Consider the following 27,061-nt stretch of genomic DNA (forward strand, 5'->3'; position numbering starts at 1 on the left):
CAGAGCCAGTAAGGAAAGTAATTTTTATTTTATAAGAGGAAGCTTCAAGTAATTTTCTGTTTTTCTATTAAGAATAATTCCTACAGCATCCCTAAGGCAAAAAGCGTCATCATCTCAGTTCTTAGGTAAAATGCCACATCAACACAGAGGCCAGGAATACAGACCTCTGATCTGTAGCAGTAAATCCTAGTATAGGCTCCAGAGATAACATTTGGCATATCTTCCAGTTAATGAAAAACTCACCAGCAGCTTTTCTATGTAAATATTAACAGAAGATTTAATATCATCTCTCATGTTGAAGGTTTAGCTGCCTTCTACCAAGATCTGCATCCAGCTGATCTATATCTTTTACTCTTGGGTTCAAAGTTTCCTTCTGAACTAATTTAAAGAGTTCGGTCAGTCAACTGCTGAAAAAACCTGACTTCGCAAGAAACATCTCTTACCCTTTATTCTCATGAAGAGTGAGGAGGACAAAAAAGAATCTTGTTAGCATTCCTTGGCATCAGCCCCTCCAGTGTTAACAAAAAGCATTCCAAGATTATTTACATCCTAACACTTCCCTCTGATCCAGTCTATTTCAGAGCGATGTACCAGCAGCAAACAAAGAACAGTGCCCAGGATAGCTTTCAGTCTGAGTTTTGTTATCTTGGCTTTTACACAAATAGGACCTCAGAGCATTTAGAAATAATTCTCCTTAAATCACAAAGCAGTAGCAGAGAGACAAGCATCAGTGCAGTCCCTCAGCCCTTGTTTCTGGGACAAATTTTGCTGTTCTAATAATATATCAGAGTTGATGCAAGGAATCGATGTTTAAAATTAAGGTTTGCTCTTACCTGCCAGCAACCCAATGAACAGCATCAACAACCAGCCAGAAAAGGCATCGCTCACACTGTGTATCAGGGCCCACGTTGACTCTTTACTTTTGCTGGTAATCTAGAAAAAAAGGTTATCAAATAAGAAAAAAAAAAATCAGTTGAGACACTGATCTATTTTGGTGTAAGCTCTCTGAGATGCACATGGTGACACTGTTAGTGAGAGCATCCCTGTAGCAGTATCAAGTTGCTACTAGCTTGATGCCACAGGCAAATCAGAATGCTTATGGGGCCCCCCGAGCACTTTGCCCCCAGCAACTTCTCTGTGCTGCCTTGTGGTATTGATACCTCACCAACTGAGAAAGCAGTTGTGACCAACTTTTTCATGGTTTCCAGCTGCTACCTCAATATCTGTAAGGAGTAGTAGAATTATCTATTTGCAGGCTGAAAACCAACAGAGTTTGGAAATGACTTATGAGCTCTAGAAGAAAGAAGCATTGATTGCACTTGAAAGCTGGACTTGGAGCTGTCCTCAGACCCCAGATACTGCAGTACAGCGAGTTCCTCGGAGGCTCTGGCTGGGTCTGCCTGCAACAGACAAGGATGGCTGCAGCCTGCCAGCCCTGTCAGTCTGACTGTGCCTGACAGCAGCACAAAGAGGCAAGCAACAGCTACTGTGTGCCCGCTGCCCCAGCTCCTTTCACAACACGAGCATTCCAGTACACCATCATTATTCCCAAATGAAAAAGCACATTGAGGAAAACAACAAGTCCTCACTAAAATGAGAAAGAATCCTTTCTTTCTCAATGATTTTCCTCCTTTTTTTTCCCCTCTACATTTTGTCTTTCAAATGCTACACTGTTCATCAGCACCACAGCTACTGAATGAAGGTGAGGACTGAAGTAGTAGACAAAACTACTGCCCTGATAAAGGTTTTTATGTGACCAATGTACATCTCTTTGGCGAGCAGTATTTTCTAGCTTTACCCAATTTCAATTTCTTAAAATTTTCCTATCTACATGTCTTTCTGTAAATAGGAAATAGATTGTCCTGTTACAAACTCACATACATTGTTTTTGCATATGTCTCTGTGTGCGTACGTGTGAAAAAATGTTGGGGTTTGTACTCAGAATGCATAGAAAGGAACATTTAGGGGGGGGTGAGTGGCAACAACTGGGCATGGAGCCTCTTAGTTGGGCGTATACTTGCACAAGTGGTGACATTACATTGTATTCCCACACACAGAGCAGCAAGGATTGAGTTCAGCTTGTGTACTGTTCTTACTTAAATCACAAGTTGCTTTGTAAGGCTCAAAAATAAAATGTTAAAGAATATTCTGGCAAGTAAACAGATAAGTTTAGTTCAGTCAACACTCTCCAAGAACTCCACCAGCAAGAGCTTCTCATGAACCAAGAGCATGTTGGGGACACTGGTACTTTATTTAAAACATCCCTTGCTTTCTAAGCAGATCCCTTTAACTGCTGACAGCACTGAAGTCCCAGAAGCAGAATTTGTTCCAGCTTTTTCAATCATGCAGCACAAATTTCAGTAAAAAATCATTCAGAAGAGTATCCAATTTCTTTATCAATAGCACTGTGTATAGCAGGATCATAGGTGCTTATGTTCTTCCATATAATCCATGTAAAAGTAATATAATTCTTCCAAATAATGCATACACCTTCCATAAGTACAACTACAGGCTTTGCTATGCTTCAGAATTGAGCAAATTTGATATGGTGTAAGGAAACTCCCACCCTAGATATTTCTCTTGCAAATGGCTCCCTAGTAACATCATCAGAACTAAGATTAGTTCCAAGCAAGTCAATTCTTCGGCCTCAAGTGCTGAGGAGGAGCAGTAAAACAATATTACCTCTCTGTGTCTGTCCCGATCCCTGGACTTCTCTCGCACCCAATCTATAGTGTTAAAATCTTCATAGGTCCCCACACCGGGAAGTGGTTCCTCCAGAAAATCCATCATTTTGCTTGCACCGTTCATCCCTCCTCCATTATATGAGGTAAAGCCTGGTGGGAAAGTAAGGGGAAAAAATTGAGCATTTTTTAGTTTTCCCTCTTTTCAGGAAAAACTTTAAAAAAAAAAAACAAAACATCAAAATACTGACCTAGGTCAAACTATAGAAAGTTGGAGGAACTAATCAGTTTATCAGCTATTCCATTAGCTAAATGCTACCAATTAAGAATTCCAGGGATAACCACCCAACATTTGTACACACTTCCCCAGTTCTAGCATTTCACAAGGAGAGGGGCTCTTTCCTGGAAAGATCTGCTGAGGAAGCACTAAAGTAAACTAGCATCTAGATTTAACTTTTCCGTAAATCCATGGTATATCATGGCTGTATTTTGTCACCTGAGGAAAATGATAGGAGAAACTGAGTATTTAAAACCTCCAGCAGAACTGAAGGGAGCCCTGGATGATCCAGAGCAAGACTAAAGTAGCAATCAAACCAGGACTACGAATGGGAGTGGGGAGAAGCAAATGGCCATCTGCCTCCCAGACATCACTGGAGTAGTGCCCACAAAGCAGAGAGAAAGCAACTAAAGCTTGAGAAGAGCCGTGCCTTCCTTCCTGTATTACCTCAGGAGTTTGCAGTCTCTCTTCAGGTCCAGTGAACCCTGTCAATGACAAATCACTTGGCCTTCTGTCTCCTCTGCTCCAGCCCATGGAAGATGATGTTGAATTGGGATGTTCCCAAACTTTTGGTGACAAGACAGTCTCTGCTCAGTTGGGAGTGCAGACCAAGAGACTGAGGAGGGCAATGTAAGCATAATGTGGAAAGCTAATCACTTGTGTTGTGAGAAAGGTTGACCTAGTTCTTCTGAAGGCATGCAAAAACTGCTTCAAAGCAAAACCTCCTAAGCGTCATTCCCCCAGTTCCAACATCCTCTGCCATGGAAAAAAAAAATTAGTCCTGGACCTCATCACAAAAAGGAGGTTCAGCCCAATGGACTAGGGTTGCCTTTGTTTCCAGAAGCCAGGCCCCTGCCTCCTTTCCAGCCCATCCCTCTGTTGAGCGCTTCCTCCTCCCTAAGGCATCTTATGCACGGGCCAATGACCACCCACACCACAGGCCTCTAGGAGCTTTCCTCTCATGTACAGCAGCTAGAAGCAAGTGTCAGCAAGCTGAGCAGCAGCCCCTGGACCACCACTATGACCTCCATCACAGATCACTCCCTGATGTTCTTGGTAGAGGTGGTCAACCAGTGCCATTTAACAGGCTCTACTGGCCAAATCAAAAGGACATTTCAGTCAGTGGGAACAAAGACCTTCAGTTGAAACAGGTAATGAAGAATGCCTATTAAGTCAGATACAGGACCAATTTCATTGCCATGCAAGGTTGTGGATGACAGAAGAGCTCTGTCATGCTAAAAGCTGCAAGGATACACGAGCACACTTGATCACAGCAAGACAGGCCTGCGGCAAGGGTGACAGCAGAAGAGGGAGGAGGTGAACTGTCCAAGAGCATTGGGGTCAGTAAGGAGAGAACAAATCTTGCCCAGCATCCTGTCTTCCCCATTGCCCTGCCAAAGAAAAATGCGACTGAGCAGAAAAGCAGCAGAACAAGAGCTGCCCTTAGAGCTTCTCAGCAGAAGCCCTAGACCCCAGTGGGTTTCACTGCCCTGGAAAATGCAGTTAAAATTCTTTCACCTGGAAACATTCACACATTTATTCCTGATTTCACTTGCTCCTAAAACAAAATATTGACATCCTCCTAAAGAAACTTTAGAAACTCAACGTCACACTTAGTGCTTGTTCCTTTAAAACTGTGTTTCTTAAAGCCCTATTCAAGCAGTTTGAAGGTGATGAAATGCATGGGGCAAGTGGGGAAAACTAAACAAAAGCCTTTCAAGCTTTACCTAAGGAAATCAAAGAGTCTTCTCAACAGATTAACCAATAAGGAACAAGTCCTTTTATGCAATTCAGCCCAAGCTCCATTCCTTTGCTTGTGCAAGTACTGAGGCCTTTGCTCCAAGTCAATACCTACAAAATCCTTTGGTAATTTTACTTCATATAATTTTCTTGAAGCCATCAGATACTGAAAGGGCAAGAAACACTGGAGATGAAAAGTGCTCTGCAGTACTTTTTCCACTGTACAAAACTGTCCACAGAAGATACAAACAATGCTACTCCACACAACAAATACTAATTTTGACACTCCCTTAAGAACCCTTTCATGCTACTTCCATTTCCAAGGCCTCTCTATATGGCTCTAACAGTCCTCCTGAGACCTCCTAAGCTTTACTGTAGCCTGCTGCAGTGCCATTTGCTTTTTCATTTTTAAAAGCTAAAACCACAGTAAAAGAAAACCACCATTTCCAAAGTATGCAAACCAGAAAGGGCAGCTTAGAACTGAGAGCTGACAAATCCCTTCTTTGCACAACTTCAGCTCTTCTGATCAGCAGCCTTCACTCATTGACAGTTATGATTCAAACCATGCTCAAGTGAAGAGTGCCTTTTGTTATAAGAAAATTGAAGACAGAGCAGTACATTCTTTACATTGAGCCCAGATGATGACGAACACACAATCAGGAAATATCTGTTACACACTAACTTGCAGAGGCATCTTTGGTATGCTTGGTCACCACTCTTTCCCTTGATATCTTTACAAATCATAAACCAGCGGGAACAACCCACTACCTTCTATTCACAACTCTTCCCAAAACAAAGCCTCTTCCATTCAGTTTAAGACATGGCAGAGAAAGCACGCATCAGCTGAATGGGAACTAGAGCAGAATGCATCTGACAACCTCTCCTTTTGCACCTGTGACCCACCTCTGTCCTCTGTGCACAGGAAGACAGCACACCAGTGACACCCAGCCACTGCACTCCACTCCTGGAGGGACACAGAGCAATGTACCATGCACAAACCTCAGTTCTGAAAACTTTTTAAAAATAGGTTTGTACAACATGCTGCTGTTCAGGAAATAAGAGAAGGGTGCTGCCAGCCAGACAACGTGCACATTGAGCAACCTCAGTAAGTGCTTGCCAGCCAGCAGCAAACCAAAGGCAGTTCAGATAAGCTATGAGAAGGCAGAAACATACTGAGGTCCTCCATAGCCCACTCCTCATCTGAACTGGAAAGCCCTGCCTTAAATAACAAATCAGTCACTTGGCAGTCCAGAGCACACCAAGTGCCACTTAAGCCCTCTGTGTTCTGCAGAGCAAGCAGTGGCTCACACAGTCCTAGTAAAGCAGTCAGGCATGTTCTAGTCCACAATGCATGTTCCTTCTCTTTCAATACACTGCTACAAAAAGAGCTTTAAAGGGCATACACATGCAGTCCTTGGGTAGAGAAGCTAGTTTTTCAGACTTGCACAGGTGAGCAAATCTAGTAGTAATTCTATAGCTCTGTAAGGCACTGAAGGTTTACAGTTCAGAGGAAAGTAATAATTAAAAAAGCTAACATTAAAACTGGGTCAAAATTTAAAGGCAGTGGAGAATAAGTGTCAAAATTCCCATATAAAAGGATAATGCTTAGTATTTCATTCGCTGTATTTAGATTACAGATACCACCATGCAGAAGATGTCATCGGGTGGGGAGAACTTGAAATTACTGCTTTCTACCCTGTCATCTAAAAGCAAGAGAGGTGAAAAACAGACAACTACGGTGCCTTTCCAAGCCCGCTTCCCAGATTTGCATAGCAGCCTCTTAACAGAGAAAACGCCTCAGGAAAAGATCAGTCACACAGCATACTTGAAAAGCACCACAAAATAACCTACTTCAGAAAGAACAGAGAAAAAAAAGCCTTCCTACTTCATTTGGGATAAATATATACACACATATACACACATACATACGTATGTGTGTATATCTATCTATCTATATGATACAGATATATATGTATAGAAAGTGAAGTTCTCAGAGATCTTCCCAATCAGTGGAGTTCACAGACCACAAATACAGCCTACCCAACATGCACTGTAAAGAAAATGGGATATTTGTCAAATGCCTTGAGGAAGTACTCTGTCTTCAACATTTTTGCAGTCGGCTGGACATCTTGGACATACGCAAACTGGTGTCAACGTTTTCAAAGACTTCCTCATTCAAGTATGCCCACTAGGGATCTTAAGTACTATTCAACTATCCAACAAATCTGACAGACCAAACCCTCCTCAACAACTCATGAAAGTAGCACATTTAAACAATCTTCTGAATCTTCTGAACTCAAATCCTCTGTGTCTTCTGAACAGCAGACAACCAGGTTCACCATGTCCAGCAGATACCTGCAACTCATCTGCCTGTTTACCTTCGTAAACCCATATGGGGCATCGACACAGTCAGCAACAGCTCACATAAATCTCAATTCATAGAAATATTAAGGTTGGAAAAGACCACTAGGATCATCTATTCCAGTCATCGACCCATCACCACCACGCCACTACGTCCCTAAACTGACACCATGACTGTGGCTGTAGCAGAACTGCAGTGAGAGTAGGGCAGGTTTTGTCCAACACATCAGTTCAATGCTAACAGCCATCCACGAGCATGTTAGTACTTCAAAGACCACTCCACATCTACATGAGCCACTCTATGGTGTATGCTCCCTGTCCTCACCACCTTGCTCACCTTTGTCCAGCTCCCACTTAAAGGACCATCTTTTACATTTACAGTGGACTTTGAACATTAGCTCTATGACAACAGCTACTTATCTGGAAAAGTGAACTATTATGATAGTTTGAAACTGATGGCAACTGATGCTACTTTGAGAAGCATTTTGTACAAAAAGATGACACTGGCATCAAACTCTACTCGCCTTTCTGAAATAACTGCAAATAATAATAACTGGATATATATATCATAAATAACTGAAAGAGGTACCACGGAGCAACACAGCAAGACCTCAAAGGCAAAAAGTCAGCAAACAGCACTGGCCAGCAAGCAAAAGGGGCTGCAGTAACCAAATCCTCAAGGTTTACCTGCTATTCCAGGCCAGAAGACTCACAGGTATCAGAATATATAGTACCACCAATACCACATTCAGCAACTGCTCTGGGAATCTCTATGAAGAGGGTTTCATACTACAAAATCAGGGCCCCAAAGTATTTGAGCAATACATGGGAATTTCACAGCTGTGCAAGAGGGTAAGCTGCCCATTTGACGAAAGATAATGAGAAAATGTCCTTATATTTCTTCCCAAGTATAATAACTGAACTATAAAATGGCTGACAGCCATAAATATTTATCAAGATCATATTTCCTGCCTCAGCTCAGTGCAAATGAAGAATCCTAGGGAATCCATATAGGAATAAAGGACAGAAATATGCTCAGTAATGCCTCGTCAAAACAAAATGAAGATGATCCTGTAGCTCTCCACAGTTCCGAATACATCTTTAAATCAGTACTTAACACCCACATTAATACCCACAGACAGTAAGTTGAAATGCATCCATTATTTTTTCAAACACTTTTTTTTTTTTTTTTTTTTAAGCTTTTTGATCACCTCTTCTTTCCCAAACAGGTTAATGCTCCATTTTTTTTAATATTCTTCCTGGCTTAAAAAAAAAAAAAAAAGAAAGAAAAAAAAAAGAAAAAGGCAGAGCTTGTTGAAGTTACAGACATCTGTCATTTGCAGCACAGGAACCCCAGAGGATTTATTAATCAGCAGGCCAGCACAGCAAGACAGCAGTGCCAGCAGCACCTGGGAGAGGGGGACTCCCTCCCTCCACACTGCTTCTCCTGCTGCTGCAAATCTGAAAAGAGAGAGGATTTTACAAACAAGAGGAAGACCTGCAGTAAGCAATCATCGCATGGCACAAAGCCCACAGACCACCCTGGCCGCTCACCCTCCGTAACCAGCCTTTCATCCAAGGAAGAAGAACAGCCCCAGAGCCACGACCAGCAGCCTGCTGCTTGCCGCCTGACCGCCTGCAACGTGCATCTTCAGACGGCCGCGTCCCCCCGCTCAGGTTCTCCGCAAGCGGTCTCCTCACCCTCACTTAGGCGTTCCTTTTCCTGCAGAAGCTCCTTCGAGAGCCCATCGCACAGCAGCGGGAGTCAAAGGAAAACGGGAGCTGCTCGTTCTAGGGCAGCGCTCGCTGCATATCCTTTCCCTTTGGATTCAGGTGAAGACCAACCCTGGGCGCGCTGGGCTCTCCTGCACTCTGAGCATGTCGTCAGCAGCGACAGTCACATGAGCCCTCCACCTCCTGCAAGGGGCAGGAGCAGAGAGGCACGGGGAGCAAGGGCAAAGGGAGCCGGCTGCCTGCACCGAGCGCAGCTCCTGACCCGCAGTGCCAGGGCCTCAGCCCGAGGCAGGCGCAGCTCCTCAGGCAGCGCTCAGGACGTTTTCCTGGCAGAGCGCGTTCCCCAGCGCTGAAACGCGCCCGGTTGCCGTGCTGCAGGCGCGGCACGCAGATGGCTGAAGCTGACTGCGCACGGGCTTTAAGATGGAGAATAACTTGTTTCTAATGCTATGTGCTTACAGAAGCACTGGAAGTTAAACAGGTTTAAAGCTGTACAATGAGAACTTCGGGGTCTCCTTCACGCATTTAGCAATGCGGATTCCTGACAGCAGTGAGTCAGCCATCGACTGACTGCAAAAGCCTTTCTTTTCTCACGTGGGTGACATCTCACTTGCTAACTGGCTAGTGGCAATGCTTTCTGCTTACTGCCTACCAGAAGGCAGGCAATGAATTTATCTGTTGCCCTCAAGTAATATGCCAGTGTGCTTTTCACAACCCCTCCAGGGCCTCATTAGCACCCTTTATCTTGCCACTCTATGCACATAAGAGCTCAAAGGGGCAACTGATTAAGTTCTTCTGGTTCCAGCTTCCCAATGGTAGCTTGTCATTTGTATCTGTATCTCAGAAGTTTGAAACATTACACCTTAGCAAAGGTTGACTGGTCCCGTCTTGTGCTGGCTGGCAGCTCAGCAGGGCATTCTGCTGCTCTGGAAATCGTACCTGTCTAATGCGGAGGTCAAGGATGGATGCATCTGAAGAAAGTGTGCCCAAGTGACAAAAGCACTGCCAGCTGAGGCAACACCAGCAGCAACATGAGGACTTCCAGGTTTGAAAGGCTGACAATATCACCTACACCAGATGTAGTCAGGGTTATAGTTTCAACTGTTCTTCTCACATACCCGTGTACTAGCTTATCATCCTGTTACACCTTTGATAGCATGTTGTTTGCTGCTATTCTATTTCTCAATTCTTTCCTTTAGAGCTCAAAAGAAAAACAGCAAGCCTCCTTAAATCCTACAACAAAATAAAACGTTCAAAAGGATGGAAAGTCTTTTAAGTTTTCCTTCAAAAGAAATGAGGAACACAGATCTGCTTTCATCATACTACATTTTAAAGTATGTCCAGAAGCCACTGTGATATTCAAGCATTACACCTGGTTCCTGCACACCCAGGGGCTGCCTTCCCACTGCAATCAGCTGAGGAAGAGTCATTTAAGAAAAGCACAAAATAAGATGGCATCATTGCCAAACTTAAACTCCCAACCAGAACTGTTATTCAGAGGGAATAATTTGTACCTTCAACAGTTTTGAAAAGCACTATCAAGGTAATGCAGTACAACTTACCTTGATAACAAACAACAAACAGCAATATCTAAGTAAGGAGGCAAATTATTTGCAAAGATATCTGTTCCAATAGTGCTTCTATTAAGGAACCTAGCTTTGTAAATCTTTTATTTCTTTTGAAATGGAAGAGGACCACAGACACAATAATCTAACTGACAATGTATTTGGGGATCCATGAAGCTTTTTACAGAACCTTCTTCAGAGGGTCTTAAATTAAGCTCTCTAGGAACAACAGGGAAAGTTCTCTCATGGAAGAGCAACTGGCTGAAGATACAGTATCTTAAAGGCTAAATTCATTAGTTTCCAAACAGAAGGAAAGCAACAGTGGAATCCCACTCATTCCTGTTTGCATTGGAGTATGCAATAGATTTGTAAGTCATCCAAGAAAGTAGTGGCAACCAGCACCTTCTCAGTTGGCTGTGAAGAGCTATGGCTGGATTACTGTCAACAACGCAAGGCATGGGCTGGAGGGATATGAGAAGACAACTGTAAATGATGTGAAGCTCCAAGTTGGTATGTCTGAAGAATTCGAGTGTCTGTGGATAATTCTCTGCCTCAATACTCAACAACAATCAATCAACAAGGAAATAGCTTTTCATAAATTCCATCAAATAAAAAATAGAAAAAGATTTGCTGCTGTAGAAATGCATCTTGAATACCCTGTGTAATGGTATTAGAAGTATAGGAAAGAAGAAGCAGGTAGGATTCTGGTTTTAAACAGCTTCACTAAAAAAAGCCTCCAACCACACGTCAGATAGCAAACACAGCACACCAGACACATCCCAACTAGGCATGTGCAGAAGATTATCATAATACAAACATCACTTAGCACATATCCAGCCACAGCAGAGCTTGTGCCACTGTTCCACCTGCATGACAGGCTGCACACCTGACACACTGCTGTCAGCAACCATGTTCTGAATTCAGTAGGGGAAATTCTGTAGAGAGAACTGAAATCAATGTTTAGGGAAAACTATTTCCCCTTTTAAACTTCCCCTTTTCCTCCAGTTTCAAAACCCACAAAGAGTTATGCTTCCTGCAAACAGAAAGAGCTCCTTTTGCTGAAACTGCTTCTCTCCACAACCAAGTTTACTAAAGTGATAAGGAGCAGACAAACAGCTGTTCTGCTGCCACACCACAGTCTCCTTCAGCACTGTCCTCACCAGCTTTATTCCAGCTTGCACATTTCAGTGGGGCAGACCTCACCTCTGCAAGGACCAAAGACAGCCGTGCTCAAACAGACTTCACTGATTGCTGACACCAAGTTTTTTTTTTTGATAGAAGCAATTGCAGCCTTCAAATTCACTGAGCAGAGACGGACAAACTCTTGTTTAAATAAGGAGGGAAACAACTGAGTGCTGTTTTGGGAAAATAGCAAAACATTTACATAAACTATGTTATCTATCACTGTTTTGAAAGTAAGAATAGAACAACTATTTCCTTGCAAGAAGTTAGAGAAAGAATTTAACCCATTCTCTAAATATTAGACATAATTCCTTAACTTCAGACATCTGATATCCAAAAAACTATGGAAAAAGCAGTTTGCAAGAGCAGGTAATAAAACCATGAACTCACAATTCCATTAACAGCATGTACAAAGCAATTATTTCCTACGTATCTAATTTTGCATTAACTAACATGTGGCTGGACTTTCTTCTGAACAAGTTATTATTATGAGCTTTAGATGAGGTGAAGTGAACTCCCAAGGATGTTCATTTATAAAACTGATGGCCATCACTATGTCAGGTTGGAATAAGGACAGTGCCTAATATCTGTAACAGAGCTCATCTGTCAAGACTAGCCATTGTCCCTTCCATTAGCTGCAGTCAGCATAACTCACAAAACAGCATGTCTTGTACACATTCCCTTCACACACAAAGAAGCACTTATCACTCAGAGCTGATGCAAGCACAACAATAACACACTAATTGTTCCCATGCTTGAGCCTTAAAATGATAAAAGGGACCAACTACAAACTCCTTACAGTATCTCCAGGGAAGAGTGGGTTCAGCTACTGGCAGGTGACAAGCATTTGAGGAGGTCTGTCTTCATTTGCACTACCTTAGGGCAGATCACGCAGGCAAGGAGTAAAACAGAAGGGTTACTTTTTAATTTTTGCCCTAGGATAAATAGGAATGGGGAAAGAAGAAGATAAAAGGTTTATGGGAAGTCATGGAGACTTGCAGTCTGCTGTTCAAATTCAATACTTTCGCTGTGAAACAAACTTATGATTAGAAAAATTTGACTTTTTCTTCTTTGAGTTATTTAGTTCAGCAATACACTGCAGATTAATATCTCCCCTCCTGATTTCACAAATCCAGACTCTGATTAGATAGAAGTAGCAACAGATCTTTCCTTTACAATAAGTGGTGATAAAGCTGTTCACGCTGCTCAGCATCAGACCCCCTTCCTCTGTTGAAGATTTTCCTATCCACAGCAGTAAGGCCAAGGACAATCTTTAAAATTATAGGCAAGGAAAAAAGGAAGCAGAAAGGGCAGTCTGTTCATATCACAAACTCCTCTCAGTCCTTTCACATCTACAATAAAGATACTTCCCCCATAGAGTGGCCAGCTCTTCCCTACAACAGCTACTTCTGGAAATTCTAGAAAGGACTACTCAAACATAAAAAACTAAGTGGTAAGACAGGATATGCTGCATTTAATATGAAGATGATCACGTAGATGGTTAACAGAGCAGCTTTCCTCCCTGCCACATTACTGTATGCCAGTACTGAAGCAACTCACATGCTGGAAAAAAAACATGCAGTGCCTCTCCATTACACTGAAGTCATTCACATGCTTCTTGCAATTGCCATTTATTTTAAGGTTATTTTTTACTTTGCAGACAACACACTTCCCATCAACCACTGTTAAAAAAGCAACACTGGAAGCCAAGTGTAACACATGAACAATTGTTTGGCCATTCTGCAAAAGACTATTCACAGTTATAACGCAATGCAGAATACTGCAAACTGTGCTGGTGCCAGGAAAGGCTTGTCTTTCACACTAAGCAGAGACCACAGAGATCCACAGAGAAAATATTAACAAGGAGTCCTACCAAAAGACAATATAAAAAAAAAAAAAGGGGGATAGATGCACAGTATTACCTCCCATCTCTCTGTCAAGTGGTGGATCGTCATCTGCCATAGAGAAGTCCAGAGATGCTCCTACTATTTCTAGCATATCTTCATCACTAGTGCTGCTTTGGAAACTCCCACGTCGACAGCCTTTCTGATCCATGGCCAGAGCTTCCAAACCTGGGAGCAAATGGAAAGGTTTAAGAGTAGAAATGTTTTTAGAGTAGAAATGTGAAGACATTTTAGAAAAAACTGGGCAAATGTCCACTGGACATTTTGTCCCAAAAAAACAGGAGGCAGCATTGCTCTTCCCATCAGAGGGGAAGACATACAGCAGTATTAGGACACTTGTGGTCTTGAAAGGTAACATGTTTAGAAAACTTTACACACCCATTTGCATACCCCCAATACCAAAGGCAGCCCTTGTACTGAAACCACGCCTGCCTCCCAGACAGCCTGTGCAAGCACACCAACTCCCCATCTTTGAAAGATGGCAGCACACATGATAGACCTAACATACAGGAGGAAAGGATCCAAAACAGAGCCATAGTGACTTTTTTTCCTCTATTTCATTTTCCACGGTACCTTTGTATTTATTGCTAAACTGATGTGGAAAATCCCCATCAGAGGACAGAACCACACCAACACAGCCGTGTGACACTGCGCAGACATGCCAAGCTCACTTGCCTCCTGCAGTCACTTCTCCCTCCTTCTTTGAGGTGTACACAAATTATCAAAACAGCTCAAGTGAATAATGATTTTTAGTTACCTGAACACAAAACTTCAAAATTCCATTCACTGATGGAAGCATGCTACTAAACTTCATAAACATTCTTGATCAAGTGTCCTTAACCCACTGCCTGACCTGGCCCTCTCAAGGAGATGCCGGCAGTAAGCTACAACACAAAACCTGTCTTCTGCCCAGAGAAGTATGGGTGCCCCATACCTGGAAGTGCTTAAGGCCAGGCTGGATGGGGCCCTGGGCAGCCTGACCTGGTGCATGATTTAGTCAGGCCGGAACCCTTCCCAGAGATGGGGGTTGAAGCTAGACAACCTTTGAGGTCCCTTCCAAAACAAACCATTTTGTGATTCTGCAACTGCCTAGGACGGCAGGGAAACGGTGAGAGCACAAGAAGATCTAAGCATTTAATAATAGCATAAGTTGGGAGAAAAAAGATATAATCAGGACTCAGCCTCAAAAATAGCCCATGGAACACAAAAATAGAAAGCTTTGCATCCCAATGAAATGATAGGCCATGTTCACTTTTCTCTTGTATACACGAGAGAATTAGAGAGGAACCAAATATGCAGCTCAGCCTTAATTCAGGAAGGGAAAAAAGCAGCATGTGCAAACAGTCTGAATTACACAGTCTGCAAAAAGCACTTCCTATTAACAAAAAAGCACCACTCCAAAAAAACGTTGGCACTGCACAGCAAAGTGACACACTGAGCTCTTTACTGAGCCTTACGCTGTAGAAAACAGTGTTGCTTAACTTTTAAGCCCTGTTTATTCACTAAACTGGTGCAGAACACACCAGTAAAGAAAGTGCTGAGCACTTGCTGCTGGGAACTTGTTGTCCAGGAAGGCACATGAGCTGCTGGACTCTGCTCTGCCAGAACCGATGCTTTTAACACATTCCAAAAGCACAAAGGCAAACCAGGTTAAACCTCAATCAGTACGCACACAAAACTAATGGTGCCTTTTTTTTTTTTTTTTTTTTTTTTTTTTTTTTAACTCAAAGCTATTATTTGCCAGCTAATAATAAAATCAGGTTTCACTGAGTGCTGTGCTGTCCCTCAGCTAATCTGCTCCCAGGAAGCACAGCTGCCTGCAGCAGAGGGGACAGGGCCAGCAAGACTCATCCCAGCAGAGAGCTAAGAAACTGTGCTTGTGCATCACAGGGCTAACACACACCAGAACAGCCTAATAGGTATCTTCCAGTAAGACTGCATGTAAGCTTATGTGTGAACGAGGGTTAAAAGAGGTCTGCGTTCATATATTTCTTCTGCACTGAAAGCATGAATTCCCAGCCCTGCTAAAGTTGCCTCCCTTAGCAGACAAGAGGCACACAGCTGCCAGCACACATTGCCTGTTCCAAAGGGAGGAAACTGGAGCAGTGTCAGCTCCTGCTCTCTCCTCTTTATCCCAAACTTTTCTCTCACTCACAACAAAACCAAAAAGCAAACCAGTCTCCAGTGCTGGCAGATACTGGGTAAACATCTAGCATCTATACAGCTGGAAAAGGACACAGAAGATAATTCAATGACCCACTTCTTTCACAAGTCCTAAATCCTTAATCTTGACAGATACAGCTTTAAACTACTTTTTTTTTTTTTTTTTAAACAATAATATCCCTTCTATGAGCAAGCAATACTTTGCCATGCTAAATCACACACACAAAAACACAGCGACTGTTCTCATGCTTATCTCATGATTAATGTATCACAATACTTAGACAGCTGCTGCTTCTTTCCTATCAGACCATGCAGCAGGGTGCTGGCATGGTTTGCACACTCTCCAGGACCCTCCCATTGCAATCATACATACCAAAGGGCTGCGGGCGCTCCCAGCGCTCCAGTGGGTACCAAGCCATCCTTCTGGAGATGCTCCCGTTAAGCTCTTCTACTTTTTATCAGCCTGACATTTTTTTCCATCTCAATAAGGCAAAGGGAAGCAATGAAACAGAACCCGAAGAAGCCAGCCCTGTGATGCCTGGACGTGACTCAGCAACAGCAATCAGGAAGCCCAGAGTACCCCATTGCCATTCTGGTTGAAAAAACCCGCCCCTAGTCTCTGTTACGATGTTGTCTCCATTGCTTGCAACATTTAAATCAGCATCAGATACTGCAGGCTTTTTCTCCCTGTTTCATGCTTTGACACCATCTCCCACCCATATCCTGCAGACCTGTTCTCCTCCTTGTCAGACCCTGTCTTGGTGCTCTCTCGGTTCTGAAACTATTTCCCCTTCCCTTCCCACACACACCAGCCCAGAGATACAGAAGGGCTGCTAAGCTAAGCAGGGGGCCTGGAGCAGCTCTTCAGGAATGCAAACCTGAGGCTTTCGAAGTTGGAACATGCTAAAAGTTTCCAAAACACTATTTCCTCCTCATCTGATACAAGGCTTGGCTCCAGCTCCACCACCAGCACAAAGACATTATGCTCTTTAAAAAGAGCATGGAGTAATTCTGATCAGCTGCTTCCATGAGTCATTCTTCCTGAGGGGAAGGAGCAAGTTTACCACCTAGCGGCTACTTTAATTTGAGAAATCAAGGGCCAGACCACAAGGCTACTCTTTTTCAGAGATTAGCAAATCAAAGCCGAGCTTTAAAGCTCACTGCAATTCTTCTTCCCTGTCCCACTTTGGTGTTTCATCCCGAGCGCTATGTTCTCACCACAGTATCCCTCTGCACAACAAGACCCACAACTAAAAAACCACAGCAGAGGGCAAGAGGAGTCAGCAGCTTCAGAGCAGAGGAGCCTATACTATAAGAACACCACCAATGCATTGGTCGACTCAGTAAATTGTTCTGGGCTTCGTCATACCACAGTCCATGAAACGTAAACCTGGGAGTCCCAGGTTCCCACGTGCAGGCTGGGAGTTACAGGAGGAAGCGGAGCACAGCTTGCAGGGAGCACTGCTGGGTCACCCCCAGTGACCAAGCAGCACCAACCCAGCCTCCCAGCCTGCCCAGCAGAGCCTCAGTTCCACTGGGATGGAGCTGTGGCACATGCACAGACTGTGCTTTTCAGGCAGAGGAAAGGGGTGGGTGTTTTTTTTTCCATTTTCACAGAAGATCAAACGAAAATTCTTGATCTTAACAAACTAACCATAATTTCTTCTTTAAAAGCTAAACATCAAAAGAGCACGCATACAGAAGACTTCCATGTGTGCGTCTCACACAGTTGCCCGGGTCCAGCTGCTAAGGAAAGACGATACCAGGTGAGAGCTGCAGCATAACAGATTGCTGCTGTAACACAGCCTCAGAAGTTCATAGGAAGATTTGAACTAAGCAGCTTTGTGACCTGCTGCAGCAGCAACACAAATATTGTACAGAAAGGGCCAGAAGTGTCTCATGCACCCCAATAAAAAAAAAAAAAAGCAGAACATTTCTGTTACAGCAGGGTGCTGCAATAGCAGGCTGCTCCCTGTGAAACCCTCCTGCTCCCAGAAGATATCAGGAGGATTTTACCACCACAGTATAAAGCACAAACATCACAAACACAAGGGGAGCTCTCCTCTTTGGATTTTTTCCAGGCAGAAGCAGCACCCTAAAACGTTTGCCCTCATCTGAAAACAAATGTTCAGTTCCAACAACCAGTGCAACCTGCGCAAAGTGCAAACTCTGGGAAGTATTATTTTGTTGCTTTCTAAAAAAATACGACAATTTTAAGTCATTCCTCCAATTCTTTGTGCTGTCCGAAGACCTGAAGCAACAGCCAGTGAGCTGATGACTGACAGGAGTTTTAAAGCCATGCTCTATATTCCTCCAGGTGCAGAAAGATCTTCAAGGATAAATGAAAAGCTATTTCAGTACATAAAACATTTTATTAGCAATGCCACGGTTTCACAAGCAGCACATAAATCATTTAACAGAAGGGTTTAACAGTTCAGTGAAGATTATCAACATGCCTTTCGTCACTGTAAAGGTAAGTATATGGTTGTAAAATTATTTATTTACCTATATTGACTTCTTTCTGTCCTGCTGCCTGCTTCTAATCTGAACAGCAGACAACTGCTTCTCCTTTGAGCATTTGCCCACCTTTCTTCAAGTGGGGCGGAGAACGGGCTCTGTTCTGAGATCCGCAGCTCAAAGCAACACAGCACACTCTCCACAATCCAGGTCAGTTGCTGCCCTCGCTGCTGTTTGAGCAATAGCAAACAATGGGCAAACTGTTGTACAGCGAAACCAGCCTGAAACAATAGCTTGTTTTAAAGAAACTGGGAAATCGACCAACACAATCCAAACACAAATGCTTAGAGCTGAACTGATTTAGCATTTATATGTGGTCCTTTTGTTTGTTTTTAAACATACTCACACAGGCCCTAGGGAGATGAGCAGTAAGCCACAACAGGATATTCTATGCTATGATCTGACATTGTTAGAGCAAGATAACGTTCATGTCAAGCTTTACCAGGTAATGCTAGATAGAAAGCGACTCAGAAATCCTGCCATGTTTCAGGTTTCCCCAACACTTTCGTAAATTGGGCCAACACAGGCACCACGTTAACAGCATAACTGCCATCCAGGCATGTTTATTTACTGACAAGCACACAGAGACTAACAGCTGATGTCTTTAAGTCTGCATTTGTCTCATCTCTTCTTGAATTATTCATCGTTCCACTTAAACCACTCAGCTCACTACAGCGGAAAACTCAACTGCAGGCAAATCTTAATCCAACTCCCGAGTTACTGTACTTCTTTTCTGAATAAAACTCTTGTTTCTGCAAGTGTTGAGAATCTTATATGGATGTCAGGAAAGCTATCTTTAAAAGCAAAATGCTTTGATATTTCACTGACTAGATCAAAAATCCCCCGTCACCCACTAATGCAGGTGACAACAACCAAGAGCTTCCAAGCACACATATGAAACCAGAACTCTGATCCAATTCAAGATTGGTGTCAGTCTTCCAAAAGCAATTTGCAAAAAGAAAGGTTGTTTTGTATAAATTCAGCTAAGGTAACAGTAGTACTATATTACTAGAAACGTTTTCTTCACTGCTTCCTCTCAGCTATCTGCTGCATCAATTGGCCTATCCAGGAAACCTCATTCTCCCTCCCTCTTCCGGCACACGCTCGAGTTCTTTGAAATATTAATCATATTGGGCACAGTTTTAAGGAATTGTGCTAAAACAATTCCAAGCCACGTTTAAAAGTCAATGATCTTACTGGAATTGCTAGTTATTAGGTTGCTAAACCAAGCCCCATTTTGGACTTGTAGCAAATTCACGTTGAAAACTTCTTAAAAGTGATGCAAGACAGCAATTGGGCAAGTTTGTGTGCAGAGAGGAGTTTTCATCAAAACGAAAGTACACAGAAGTGATGAACATAACCACAGCAAGAACTAATGCTGGCCACTGATCTGTAAACATTATTCAGGTTTCCTACAAATGCTGCAGGAAGCAGGCTTCTAAACAGACACCAGCAGGGCTAAGTTAGCTCCCCACCACACACAGAGCCTCCCCTACTTTCAGGGCTTCCCTACCTGCAGAGAGTTCAGAGGCAGGAGTTCTACAAGTGTTCACAGGACAAAAGCAGATGATATTTCCAAGACACAGCATGTACCCGGCACTGGCTTACATCACCTTGCACCACTTACCAAAAGCTGAGAAACAATTATTCCTAACAATTATTAATAAGTAAACACAGCTCTGAAGCCTCTCACTGATAAAGCTGATAATTCACATTACAACTTGAACATTTTTCTTGATGCTGTCATTATTTCTACAGTTAACTATACCTGGAAAATGGGTTCCCCTAATGACAGGGCTGCTATAAGCACCAACAAATGCAAAGAGGTGCACGGGAGGATAGAAAAAGGACAAGAGGCAAAGGGCACAAACAGGAAGATAGGATGTTCCCTTTGAACACCAGAAAACTTTTTTCACTGCGCAGGTGACAGAGCACTAGCATAGGCTGCCCAGAGAGGGGATGAAGACCCCTCCCCAGAGATACACAAGACCTGCCTGAATGTGGTGCTGGGCACCCTGCTTTGGGTGTCACTGCTGGAGTTGGGGGATGGGCCTGATGGCCTCCAGAGGGTCCTTCCCACCCCAACCAGTGAAGGGTTCTGTAGAAAGCCACAGACACTGCTGTACTGGAGATGCAGAGCAAGGCCTGTCCCACATGCAGATACCTGTGAAGTACTGTGACAAGATATACACAACTGGACAGACCCCAACTTCACCCAGAACAGACATGCTCTGTCCTCAGAGCATTTGACTTCTTCCTGTTTGAGCAGGCAGAAACATTTACGACAGCTTAAACTGCCTGCCTACTTAGAGATACAGACCGCACCTTGAATTTCCCAACAGCTACTCCCATTGCCAGAGCTATGCATGCTGCTTCCAACCCGCTGACACACCTCTGCACTGCAATCCATCCAGCTTCCATGGCAGGAAGTGATTCAGGGCAAAGAACACACTGCAGAATAAATGTAGGTCCCATACAACTGCCACTCATGTTTCCAAAAATCATTTTAATTGGCATCTGCCTTGTGATGATAACCGTAGGCCCATGACAGCTCCTGCGCCTAGGCTCTCTTCCTGTTCAGACACCCACCTTTCCCTAATCGGTTTGGTTTTTATCCTCTTGAGTATTACCCATTTGAGGGTGGCTTCTCTTCCTTATAGAAGGCCACAAGTGCCCACCGACTCCAAAGGTGGCACCTTCAGGGTTAATTTCGTATTTCCAGCTGTCCAGTCAAAGTACAGCACAGGTCATCGTGACAGCATGGGTCCAGACCAAAGCAGTCTGATCGGTATATTTGCTGTGATCACAGTACTGTGAGCACAGACAGTGCTTGTCTTCAGAAGCTCTTATTTTTGTAGGATGCTTCCCACAGAAAGTGATCTGGATGCATACTTGTGGAAAAAAAGGTTCCTTAAGTGAGCAAGTGGAAGAAAAAATGTATAGTTTCTGAGAAAATAAGTTTCTCATAGTTTTTCCCATCTTTCTGCCCCTCAACTGAATAAAGTAGGACCTAAAATAAGTCCTCCTTATATGTAAGGGCCAGCCCAGTCTTAGCTCCAACAGCGCTGCCCCAGTCCAGCAGCAGAGCCTCTACACACGTATCCACTTGTTTCTTCATAAGCACTTCCAGCTCAATTTTCCAGTCAATGTTTTGATAAAAAGTAGCCTAACCTGAACAGAAAAATCAGGCCATCCCTAGGTTTGTAAGCCTTCACAGCACTCAGATTTCCCTAATTTAGCCTTCCCAAGGCAAATCAGAAGTGTGACTAACACATGATCCCCAGCAAGACAGTCAGACTAAGTGCGGGTGTTTTGCATCACAAAGACAGCCTCAGCATTAAGAACAGATCAGATGCAATTTTCATCATGAAAACATCAAAATCTTGGATGAGGCTCTGCAGTTCTTCCTGCCAAAACCTCCAGCGAAGCTGGATCACAAACAAAGCTGTTCCCACAGCCAAGTCCTTTAACAGGAGAGCTCTGGGAAGCAGAACAGTCCCAAAGGCTCGTTCTCATTAACGAGGTAGGCTCCTTCCCCCCCTCCCTGGCAACTAGTTCCAACCTCAGATTGTCACAGGAGTACGTTGAAGTAGCTACAGCCAAAGCCCACTCTGAGGAAAAGCAATGGGGAGTCAAGGGGCACACAGGGCAATGCTCACGTGTCTGAAGGCTGCAGATGTCCCCTCACCTCTCTCCACAGCAATGAACTTGGGCAGCAGCTCTAGGCTCTACGCTGCACCCACGATGCCAAGGCTTGGGGCTCCTCTATGGACCCTGTCAGATACCAAGGCAGGCACTGAACTTTAGCCTGCACCAAACTGCTACAGCCACAGCACGCTCACATCACAGCTCGCTGCCTTACACTTTCGCTTCTCTCTTCTGCTGTATCTGACACTGCACAGCACTTCATTACTTTGATCTGCTTATCCAGATCAAACTAAGCACAATGCATCCAGCACTAAATCAAGTGAGAAGTTACTTGGATGCAAGATAAGATCTTAACAGATCTAAAAGGCATGCAAGACAGCATGAAAAGCAGCAGGACTAGCCAAATACAGGTTTTATAAAAAGTGTTCTTTTCCCTTTTTGTTGTATGAAAACACAGAGAATGCACATCAGTCTTGTTTAAACCTAAGTTCAAAGGCTCCACACTGTTTCTGAAAATAATTTCCCCATATTGCAAGGGACAGGTCCCAAGAACTGCTCTAGCAAGAGGCCATATCACCTCTCTCATTTCCAAAGCTTAGCACTGTTTTGCCCCCCAGACTGCATGGACCTGCCCCCTAGACTGTTCACCCCAATAGGACAAACAAGAACATAAGACATTAAAGATGCAGACCTTTTCCTACTTCCTGAATGAAGTAAGCTACTATGGCCACAGAGCTAATGCTTTGTAGATTCACTTTTTAGGTTGTGCACTTATTTCCTTAACAGTCCCACACTATTCAGACCACAACCACTAAGTGTGCAACCAGCACAACTACAGGGCATCTTCACTTTTGATGACATAGTTACAGCAATGTAATTATCACATTATTTTTCCTATCTGTTGCATATATTCCAGTTATTCCAATAGAATTCTAAAAGAATGAGAATTCAAAATTATGGAGCAGAAGTCCTCCATAATGGAAACAGCTGATGCTCAAAACTTTGTCAGACAAAAAAAGCCAAATAACCACAAAACAAAATATTAGTACACTCCTAAATTCAAACAGAATAAAATGCTGTCAGGTAAGAAGTACTCTCAGGAGACCACTCTTCTTGCTTAGCAACATTTAAAAAAGCTCAAATTACTGAACTATAAGTTACAAAAGTCTTAAGAGGTAATTTTCAGAGGCACAAAGAAACCATAAAACATCCAGTTTGCACAAAATTTTCAGTGAGACAAAAAAACTTCCCTTGTAATTATGACAAGGTCATAGGAGCAGCAGAATGCTGGCACAATCTACTACTAAATCTTCCTGGGAAGGTTGGGGTTAATGATTCAAAGAACTGTTGCCCAATTGCAATGAAAATTGCAGCTGGCACATGCTGAATGCTATTCAATGCAAAGCCTGAGTGCTGTGTGCACCAGTTACCTTTCAAACACCTCCATCTGTACGAGACCCACCTGAACTTCTCAGTGCATATAATGCAATGGATTTTGTACGTTTTTCCTCAAAGCAGTGAATCTCATTCTGAACATAAACACTTTGTTCAGACTGACTGGCTATTTGATCTTAACTATAAAAACATTCTTGCATAGTCACAAGATGTTAAAAAAATAAACTTCCTGAAGAGGGAGGATAAAATTGGAAGCAGTGAAATACAATCTGACAGTTTTAAAATCCATTTGACTGAAACAGAACAAGCTGGCACATAAACACCAGGGTAGCCACGGGCTTACTCACTGACTGAAATACATAGGCAGGACTAGCTGCTTATCTCTACAGATTTTTCAGTCCCCCACTAAACAGGGATGCACATTGAATAGTTCACCTTTCACTCTCCAGCAATAGAGCACAGCAGTCAGGTCACATAAAGAGATGCAACATTTCAGTGTGCAAACATCCTGCAGCTATTCAGAACTTCAGCTCCGTCAAAATACAACGCTATCATACTAGTCCAAAGTTAATTTCCTTTAAAGAGTAAAGCAACTGAAGTAAGCCACCTAACCCTCCACTTGGATCTCCAGCAAGTTTCTCAGGAAGAGCACTTAGCAGTCTGATGGTTCTGACAGCCAGGCTACAGGTGGAACATCAACCACCACAGTTACCATAGCCAACACATGGATTTCAAATCCTATCTCAACACTTGCTGAATACTTTCCATGCTATTTGCTATAAAATGTTCTGAAGCATCTAAATGCACATACAGAAACCTTTTATTTATTGTTACACAGCACTTCAGAGATCATAGACATGATACAAACAAAGGACTTTCCCTTTTTGGACATGGTTCTTACAATCTCAAAGAAAAGCATAAACAAACTGCCACTTGCTACAGCAGTGCACCTTCTTATTTAAAACACTTTAAAAATTGATACTGTAGTAGATGTTATTTTTTAAAAAAAGCAACTTACATACCCTCTGTAGATATCACTACAGCACTTAAATTTCTTGAGAATTTTTTGCTGTAACCAAAAATCCATGAAGAAGCAAAAGGACCACTAACATGAAAGTCAGTGACAGAAAGAAGGAACGAACAAACTTCTTTCTCCTCATCTAACCCTTTTCCCAATCTCACATACACTGCCTCTCTCAGACCAAAGGGCTTATCTGGGTATCCTCATTTTCCCAGAGTGTTTTACCCATGCATGCCTACAGTGTTCCTTCTTCTGAAGGAAAAAGCACATCTGCTACACAAGCAAGTAAAAAGTTCAGTCGATTGCCTGCTGAATTTCAATTGAAAGGGAGCCACATAGAGACAGAGGCAGCTTCCACGGCAGATTGCTCCATGCTGGAGAACTACAGATTTTGCCTACAGTACACCCACCTCTTTCTTCTCAGGTAAGAACAGAGTGCTGTAAAAGCCACCTTCCCTGCAGGCAGTCTCATCAACTCCTCAACAAGACAAACTCATCACTGTCGAGGAAATCCTTGATGGCTTCACTCCAAGCATGCAGGGACAGGCATCATATACACCACCTTGCAAGACACAGCTATACAGAAAAGCAACAACTGCAAAATACTGCCAGCATCTCCACAAGCCCTGAAATAAGCTATCTGCATGCCACTTCACAGCATCCAAGTGTTTTCCTCAAAAGGCAAGTACTAAAACTTCAGTTAACAGCTTAACAGTAATGGGCATACAACGCTGCAGAAGACTAAATTATCTGCTTTACTGCTGCTCATATTAACTATCCATCCATCTACCCGCAGTTACACCAACTGCTGTGTGTAGCCTGTGTCATGCAGCAAGCACACCAGGGTCCTGGGGAAGCTCCCTCACTTGCTTTGCCAATGAATGCTGTCCAAACTGTTTAGGAAATGGATGGTATCCACATACTTCCATTCTCAAGGGACTCATTCAGAAAATGATCTTCCTAAACCATGGCTTGCTGTGCTTCAGAAACAAGTGCACATGAAGCTATGCTGCATAATCAAGAAGCTAGGTTATTTCAGCATGAATAATTAGAAACATGATGGGAAACGCATAGAAATACTCGTGCATCTACTGTTAAATTCTGCACTCAGGCACTAAGACTTGAATTCCAGCTCCCAGACGAACCAGCTGGATCAGTTTAGGAACAGCAGGATGGCAGTATCAGCCAGCCTCAGTTCCTTGCTCCTTACGCACTTGGTGTGGAATGCAGCCCTCAAGCACAGCCTAAGTGGCAGGCAGCTCCTTTACAGGGGCACCTCGCATTGTCACACTTCAATCCACTTCAGCTCATGCAGAACATCTAAATGAAGCTGTCCACAAAGGACAGGAAAGGGAAAGTCTAGGTACACTGGGTATTTGTCATATCCCACAGATTCACTGTATCCCTACATAAACATGTTAAAGACCACCAGTTCTGGATGGCAGAAGTTTTACTGTCTTTCATCATTAGATGAAAGACCGGGGACACTGCTGGTGTTACCTTCTGTGTAACTCTCGTACCATGGATGGAGCAAGAAAACTGCAACATAGCAGAAGGAAGGAAATAATATAGCTGGGGAGTCCTGCGCACAGGGTGAAACAGCTATAGGACAGAAGTGCAGAAGCAACAGATGAGCCTTGAGAACCCACAGAGCTGATGAACGCCCCCAGACCAGAGAGAAGAATGCCACCATCATTCCTGATTGTACAGAATAACAGAACAATCACACAGCCAGCTTCCTAACTTGCCAAGAGATCTAAAGCTAAAGGAATTATACATCACTAACATTACTGTTTCTCAGCCAGAATATTTCCCAAAATACTGGGTGTTGCTGCTACATTTCTTATTTGATGACTGGCTCTGTGGCTTGTTTTTTCAAACAACCCCCTCTTTCCCATGCAGCAGAACTGGATCAAATCTCAAAGAGGCAAGCAGTGCTGGAGAGCTATTGAAGGAAAATATTTAGATGAAAAGAAAATCCTGCCTCACAGCTCTAGCCAGTAATTGCACAGCCCCAGTTCTGAAATGCAATTAAACCAACAAAATCATACGGCAACAGCAAAAGTCAGTTCCGTTGTAAAAGCGGAGAAACATGAGAAAATAAAAGCATGTCTGCATAGTACAATTTTCCAACAACCTCCTGAAAACATAACAGGAAGAAAGAAAATTGAGTTTTGATATTTTAGAGCCTATGGTGCTTTTCTAACTTCTGCAGATTTCTGGTAGCTTAAGATCATGATTTAAGATCCACAAAAAGACTGAATGAAATCAGCCATTATGTTTTCAAACGTATATGGAGGGTTGAGGAAGTGCAATCTCACACTTGTGGTTAGGTGTACTTACCAACCATTTCAGCTTTTGGAGAACAGTAGTTCTCCACAAAATCCCACAGATACAAAAAAAAAAGAAAAAAAAAAAGCCATGAAATCCGCACAACAACAAACCAACACCAAAAACAATATGGAAAACATCCAGAAGAAACAAATCCAAAACTCAGATATAGTAGAGCAACCAATTGCTAGGTCTTAAACCAAAAAAACCTTACACCTATCACCACTGCAGAGGTCAGAAAATATCTTAGAAAGGGACACCAGCAGGACACAAGTTCTGGCAGGCAAGATATCGATCAGGCTGTTGCACTGCAACTAAAAACAATTCTCTATTTTATAGAGCTATTGTTTGAATGGCGTTTTTAAAACAAACAAAAAATCTTGTACTTTTTCAAGTCAGAAATGCAGTGAACTACTCCAGCCACACATCTCTGCTCCCCCCACATACCAGTACCAGCAGCCCAGTCCCTCAGCCACCCCCATCTGCCAGGTCAGGAGATCCATTTGGCTAAAAGTACAACAGAACAAGATGCATCCTGAAAA

At 43.1% G+C, this 27,061-nt stretch overlaps 1 protein-coding gene across 9 annotated transcripts in view; it reads right to left on the reverse strand.

The window, feature by feature from the left end:
- LOC128076097 (H(+)/Cl(-) exchange transporter 5) overlaps positions 1 to 27,061 on the reverse strand; it is a 40,191-nt gene that overhangs the window by 10,850 nt on the left and 2,280 nt on the right. For 4 of the 9 annotated variants that reach the window (XM_052673427.1, XM_052673426.1, XM_052673425.1 and 1 more), the window contains 3 exons: positions 13,463 to 13,612; positions 2,683 to 2,834; positions 834 to 933 (listed from right to left, as the gene is read on the reverse strand). In XM_052673427.1, the coding sequence (XP_052529387.1) occupies positions 834 to 933; positions 2,683 to 2,834; positions 13,463 to 13,595 (385 nt within the window). In that variant the 5' untranslated portion in view covers positions 13,596 to 13,612. The other 5 variants (XM_052673428.1, XM_052673422.1, XM_052673429.1 and 2 more) reach the window with 5 other exon arrangements.

Source organism: Tympanuchus pallidicinctus, unplaced genomic scaffold, assembly GCF_026119805.1.
Source record: "Tympanuchus pallidicinctus isolate F22 unplaced genomic scaffold, pur_lepc_1.0 scaffold13, whole genome shotgun sequence".
NCBI lineage: Eukaryota > Metazoa > Chordata > Aves > Galliformes > Phasianidae > Tympanuchus > Tympanuchus pallidicinctus.